The 7,739-nt window shown below is 26.9% G+C and overlaps 1 protein-coding gene across 1 annotated transcript; it reads right to left on the minus strand.

Moving 5' to 3' along the window:
- Nucleotides 1-6,102: 6,102 nt before the first annotated feature.
- LOC149032790 (uncharacterized) lies at nt 6,103-7,666 on the minus strand. The gene is made up of 3 exons (XM_089171676.1): nt 7,372-7,666; nt 7,061-7,264; nt 6,103-6,302 (listed from the first exon to the last, which is right to left on the minus strand). The coding sequence occupies exons 1-3, from the start codon at nt 7,664-7,666 to the stop codon at nt 6,103-6,105; spliced, it is 699 nt and encodes a 232-aa protein (XP_089027802.1).
- Between the last annotated feature and the right edge of the window lie 73 nt (nt 7,667-7,739).

Raw genomic sequence — 7,739 nt, forward strand, 5'->3', positions numbered from 1 at the left:
TGCTTTAGTCAGTGTGATACTTATTCATTTATAAGAAGCCCCATTATAATATGTTATATATGGATTGTTCGTTTATTTTCAAACTAGATTTTGTATATATCACGTATTTTCGATATTATCCTGTCTCCTAGTACGAAGCAGAAAGAGTCCCTTAAATATTTTTAGTGAGACCTACATTCAAATTAGCAACAGAAAAAAAAAAGACAAATATTTTTGTATACACAGTGAGCCACAGAATTATTCTATATATCATTCTTTATAAACAATAATTGATATACAATGTTTTCAAATTCACATCATCTCATTCCACAGAAAGTTTATTTTAAGATTATTTATTAATTTAATGAATAGATAAAGATCAATTTTATTACTTTCAATGAAAAAAATATTTCATTCTAAAAGAAATATATTATTTTAGATAAATTATTTAAAAAAATAAATCCCGTATATATATATCATTTGTAAACAGTAAATCAAATATAAAATGAAATCTTTGAAACGTATGTTCGTAAATCAGTATTATTTTTAATTCCTAGTAACAGTTTATCTAATATTATATACTAAAGAAATAAGTAAACCTTGATAATGATAATAAAAGTTTGAATATATGTTTCAAATAAACAAACAAACAACAAAAAAATAATAAATTTTTTTGTTAAATTTCGCCGATTTCAAAAAGAAAATATCATTCTCATTATATACATATGTACATATATATCAATTAAATGTCATTTTTTCACTCGTTAAATTTAATTTCTTGAATCTTAAAATCTTTTCTAAAAAAAATAGAATAAAAATGATATATATATAGATATATTATGTTATATTAAAATTTAATATATATATTACCAAGAGGTTTACAACTTTTCTCCAGCTCATTTTCTTTTAATTTGCTTTGTCTTTCCATATTGTTTATGAGCTCTTCAGTTTCAGATATGCTCATTCCATATATATTTTTTCTCTCGTCTGGAGTTATAGGCGGGATTTCTTCCAGAATGTTCAGGGATTCTTCCTCTTCCAATTCTCTACGTTTTCTTTTTAAAGTAGTTCTTTCTAAATTAACATAAGCCGACTTGTAGCGTTTATACATTCCATAAAATTTACTTAAGGATTTCATATCCTATATATATATATATATATTAGGGTGGGTCAAAAAAATCAATTTTTTTTTCTACACGTCACACTGAAAAATTGGTTGCTCAAAATTGGGTGACGAATACCTTTTAAACGCTTAACTTAATCGCTAAAACATAAGACTTTTCATAAATTTTCATAAATTTTTATAGAGCAGTTAATTACTTACAAAAATTTGTATTGCGCATTATATAATACTCATTTATTGTCGAGTAAAAAAATTCATTATAAAAAATTAAAGTTGTCTTAAAATAATTAAACTTAAATCTTCAATATCATTCAAATAGAGAGATTAACGGAAAAATTATAAGACACCTTCTTTCTAGAGCATTAAATTTTCTACAAGATTCTTTTAAAACATTTTTCTGTACAGTTTTTAATGATGAGGTATGAATTTTATTCTATTGGACTGAGAAAAAAACACAAAACTGCGATCCAGAGGATCTTCCTATAAAACTTGAGAGATCATATGTGTTAAGAAATTTTTTAGGGTGTCTAGCAACCAATTTATCAATGTGTCTTGTAAAAAAAAAATAATTGATTTTTTTGACCAACCCTATTATATATATATATTTGCACATAAAATCAATTTTATTTCCTAAATTTTACAATTTTTTCCGAAAAAATAATAGAAGACAAAATATATATATTGTATTATATTATAATTTTATATATATATATATATATTACCAGAAGGTATAGAAGTTTGGTCCTGCTGTAGTTTTTTTAACTCGTTTTGATATTCCTGACTTCTTTGGTAATTGTAAACTGTTCTTATAGTCACTCCTACTTTTGTTGCCATCTCTGCTTGAGTCATACCCGGGTCCTCAAGTCTCAAACGCACTAATTCTCTAATTGACCGTTTTCTTTTTAGTGCGCTTAAAGTAAGTCTTTCTAAGTAGAAATCACATCTCTTGAAGCGTTTTTACAACACACAACATGTACTTAAGAATATAATACCTTATATATATATATAAAAATTATATATAATTGATATAGATTACCAAGAGGTATAGAACTTTGGTCCTGCTGTAGTTTTTCAATTTCATTTTGATATTCCTGACTGCTTTGGTAATTGTAAACTGTTTTTAGACTCACTCCTAATTTTGCTGCTATCTCTGCTTCAGTCATACTCGGGTCCTTAAGTCTCAAACGCACTAATTCTCCAATTGACCGTTCTCTGTTTAGTTGTTTAAAAGTACGTCTGTTTAAGTTGAAATCACCGCTCTTGAAGCGCCTAAAGTTTCTTTCACATGTAGTTAGGGATATAATACCCTTGCCATAAGCGTCTACGAGCATTCGATAAGACTCAGCAGGGTATGAATTACTATTAAAATAGTAAAGTAATACCTCCCGCAAATGACGCCTTGTTGGCTTATAAACTGACATTTCTAATTTGAAATAACTATACGATGTAAATACAAGTCATCTACTGAGCCTACCAAGTTATCTTCACAAAATGTTAAAGAGTATTTCGAGCTGTCTTATATATATATATATATATATATGTATTTGACGTCTACTTGTCGCTAATGCCATCTACAGAAATTTATAAATATATATATATATATAGGGCATTCGTCGGCAAATCGGCCACGTTTTACTCCGATGCCTTTCGATTTGGATGAAAGTTTTTTGTCTCAGTCTACCCTATGAAAAACAATTTTCAGAATATTTAAAATTTTTTTACGAAAACGTAAAAAATTATATAACTTTGGGAAAAAATGGATCTTTTATTTAAAACGGCTATAACTTTTTCAAAGTTTAACCTATTGGGACGTAATCATTTTTCAAATTTATGCTTTTATATGGACATTTAAGAAAAACATATCATTAAAATTTTAAAACTAAAATATCCATGAAATTTTCGCATTTTTTGAATAAATCCCTTATATTCTCGAAGCTCGCAATTTTGCATTTTCTTTTTTATTCTCTAAAAAAAACTATGACCATCTTTGCGATTATCCTTACCAGTCCCAGAGTAGGCCGAGTTAGTTTGTTATATTTTTTATTTGATCGAAAAACAAATTTTTAATTTTCAAAATTTAAAATCTTTTATTTGGAAAAACTTTGTTTTTTGAGCCTATAAATTAAGTGTATAATATTATAAAATTGTTTAGTTGCATTAATTTAAGGATTTATACGCAGTTATAGTACAAATTTTAAAATTTTACTAATATTTTTTTTAAATTATTTTGAAAGGAAAATTTGAGTCAAAAACGAAACATTTTTCTAATACCCGCCATTTTGTCAAAATTCAAAATATTTACTGTTTCATTCTTCCCATTCCTGCATTGATCTATTGTTTAAAAGAATCGACAACAGTTTTTGATTTCAAATAATCCAAACTGCTAAGACGGAGATCAACACTAAGCTCCTTTTTTAAAGGTCCTTCGAGAGATCATCTACAGGAGCGGTGAAAATTAATATTTTTACATGATCGACGCGATATTGTATTCTCAAAAAAAGCCTCTGTTTGAACTATTATAACTTGTAATTGATAAATAAAAACTGTTTCTATAAAAAATTCATAAAAAGACGTCTTCTTTGAGCTTTGCAACTAAGCATAACCCCTTAAATGCCATTTTCCGTGCTTCTGAATAAAACGCATCATTTTTTATTAATATCACATTAGAAAGAAACTGCACCAAAAATATAATGATACGAAAAGATATTTTTATGTATGTTATAAAAATACATAAGTGAGGAAATCATTTATCCTGAAAATTATCTTTGAGTAATATGCAGATAATTTAGGTTAAAAAAAAGATTTTTAATAGAAATAAAGTAATGTTTAAAATAAATTATATTTTAGATATTCATAAAATAGAGTTAAATAATCGAATTATCAAAAAATTAGTACAATATTTTTACAATTATAAAAATAAATTTACAATAAATATAATAATTTTATGTTTGTCTAAAGATTATAAGATAATCATATCTACATTTGAGGTATATTTAAATTTGCACTAACATTTTCTGAAAACCTGTAAAGTATCAAGCAATTATTTTATTACTAGTGGACGTAAAAATAATTCTAGAGTAGGTAAATGTTCTTCAATGATACTTTAACGATACGGAAACGGTTAATGTGTTCATCAGATAGTTAAAATGCGGAAAACTCTCAATTCCACGCATAAAAGAAACAAATCAAATAATCTGTTGAGTTTTCCCCTAGCGACCGCTCCTCATTTATCTCAAAAAATAATAATCTAAAAAGGTGAAAGGGGTGCAAGGTCATACAATCCAGTTTATCCTGTGACGCTCATGGTAGCATCGGTCGATTTCTTTTATCAGCAGGAAAATACTGCATCGTCTAAGATTGAGGTAAGTTTTACAGCAACATTTCTGTGCTTTAGTCAATATAGTATTCGTTTATCTATAAGAAGCCTAATTATTATACGTTATATATGTATTGTTCTTTTATTTTCAAAACAGATTTTGAATATATCACGTATTGTCAATATTATCCTGTCCCCTAGTACCAAACAGAAATAGACCTTTAACGCTGTTCAGTTAGACCTACATTCAAAATAGAAAAAGAAAAAAAATAAGATAAATATTTATATACACTGTGAGTCACAGAGTTATTTTATATATCATTATTTATAAACAATAATAAATACACAATATTTTTAAATTTATATACACAGTTAATCTATTTAAAAATTGTTTATTCGTTTATTAAATAATTTTATATCAATTTTACTACTTTCGAAATAATATTATATTCTATATAAATATATTATTTCAAATAAATGATATAAAAAAAGAAATTAGGTACATTATATCATATGTATCTGGTACTTGAAATATAAAATGAATTCTTTGATACGAATGTTCGTTAATCAGTATTATTTTTAATACCTAGTAACGGTTTATGTAATATTATATGCTGAAGAAATAAATCATAAATAAGCTTTGATAATGATCATAAAAGCTTGAAAATATGTTTCTAACAAACAAACAAATAAACGAAACTAACAAAATTTTTCTTTAAATTTCGCCGATTTCGAAAAGAAAATAATATTTTTATTATATATATATTACTATTAGAAATAGAACTTTGCTTACGTCTTTTTACTTTTTATTTGTTGTATTTTTTCATACTGTTTATGAACGATTGAGCTATAGATATGCTGATATCACTTTCTTCTGCTAACTCGTCTGGAGTTAGATGCGGGAATTCATCCATATTATGCACTAATTCTTCATCTTTCAACTCTATGCGTTGTGTTTTTGAAGTACTTGGTCTTTCTAAGTTGAAATTATATATTTTAAAGCGTTTTTACCATACACAACATATACTTAATTACTTAATATCTTATATATATATATATATATATATATATAGGACTAGCGCCTTCAATTCAAACTTATTGGGTATTCGTGAGAAGAATTGGTCGGTGGGCCCTGGATAGCTTAACTGGTTAAAAGAGCAGTCGCCCGGAATGCGAAAGATATTCGTGGTTCGAGTCTTGGTCCAGTCGGTCAGCGGTCCAATTTTTTTCACGAATCCCATACATATAATAATGATATATCATTTTCTAATTGTTAAATTTAATTTCTTAAATTTTACAATTTTTTCAGAAAAATAAATAGAAAAAAATATATATATATTTTGTTATATTAAAATTTAATATATATATTACCAAGAGGTTCAAAACTTTTCTCAGGCACATTTTCTTTTAAATTGTTTTGTTTTTCCACACTGTTTATGTGTCCTTCATAATCGGATATGCTTATTCCATGTTCATTTGCTCTCTCGTCTGGAGTCTTACGAAACATATCATTCGGAATATTCTGAAATTCTTCCTCTTCCAATTCTTTACTTGGTGATCTTGAAATACGTCTTTCTAAATTTAAATTGTCTTTCTTGAAGCGTTTGCACCACACACAACATGTACTTAAGGATGTAATATCTATTCTATGTATATATATATGCACATTATATAATAGTAATATTTAATATATTATATTACTTTTAGGTTGAGAACCTGACCCCAGCCTGTTTTCTACACTCTTTCTCAGTCCTTCTGCTTTAGATATGCTTAATTCATGTTCTTTTGCTTTCTCGTCAGTACTTATAGGCGGGACTTCATCCAGAATGTTCAGTGATTCTTCCTCTTCCAATTCTTCATGTTGTCTTTTTAAAGTAGTTCTTTCTAAGGTCAAATAAGCCGACTTATAGCGCTTATACCATCCACAAAATTTACTTAAGGATTTCATATTCTATATATATAGTTGGATGAGTCAAAAAAATCGATTATTTTTTTTCTACAAGACACACTGAAAAATTGAATGCTCAAAATAGGATGATGAATATCTTTTAAACACTTAATTTAATCGACAAAACATAAGACTTGTCATAAATTTTCATAAATTTTTTTAGAGCAGTTAATTTCCTACAAAAATTTTTATTGCGCATTTTATAACAGTCATTTATTGTCGAGTAACAAAATACATAAACAGAAATGAAATTTGTCCTAAAATAATTAAAATTAAATCTTCAATATTATTCAAATGGTGAGATTACCAGAAAAATTATAAGATACCTTTTTGTAGAGCATTAAATTTCCTACAAGATTCCATCAAAACATTGTTCTGTATAATAAATAAATAATGAGGTATGAATTTTAATCTATTGGACTGAAAAAAATAAAAAACTGCGATGCGGAGGATCTTCCTATAAAAATTAAGAGATCATATCTGGTAAGAAATTTTTTAAGGTTTCTAGCAACCAATTTATCAGTGTTTCTTGTAAAAAAAAAAAGTAATTGATTTTTTGACCAACACTAATTTATATATATATTTGTACATAAAATAAATTTCATTTCTTAAATTTTACAATTTTTTCCGAAAAATTAATAGAAAACAAAATATATATATTGTATTATATTATAATTTTATATATATATATTACCAGAAGGTATAGAACTTTGGTCCTGCTGTAGTTTTTTTAACTCGTTTTGATATTCCTGACTTTTTAGGCAATTTGAAACTGTCATTTGACTTGTTCCAACTTTAGCTGCCATCTCTTCTTGAGTAATACCCGGGTCTTCAAGTCTCAAACGCACTAATTCTTCAACTCTCCGTTTTCTTTTTACTGCCCTTGAAGTAAGTCTTTCTAAGTAGAAATCACATCTCTTGAAGCGTTTATACAACACACACATGTACTTTAGAATATAATATCTTATGTATATATAAAAATGATATATAATTGATATAGATTACCAGGAGGTATAGAACTTTGGTCCTGCTCTTTTTCTTTTATTTTGTTTAGATATTCCTGACTTCTTTCGTAATTGTAAACTGTTCTTCTACTCACTCCTAGTTTTGCTGCCATCTTTGCTTGAGACATACTTGGGTCTTCAAGTTTTAAACGCACTAATTCTTCAATTAACCATTCTTTGCTTAGATGTTTTGAAGTATGTTTGCCTAAGTTGAAATCACCTTTCTCGAATCTTGCATACAAATTATAACATGTTTGACGGGATATAATACTGTTGCCATAAGCGTATATAAGCATTCGGTGAGCTTCACCGGCCAATTCTCTACTATTAAAATAATAAAGTATCACCTCCCGCAAATGACGCATTGTT

Source organism: Polistes dominula, unplaced genomic scaffold (genome assembly GCF_049000335.1).
Source record: "Polistes dominula isolate Pdom_NZ unplaced genomic scaffold, Pdom_raw_medaka contig_84, whole genome shotgun sequence".
Taxonomy (NCBI): Eukaryota; Metazoa; Arthropoda; class Insecta; order Hymenoptera; family Vespidae; genus Polistes; species Polistes dominula.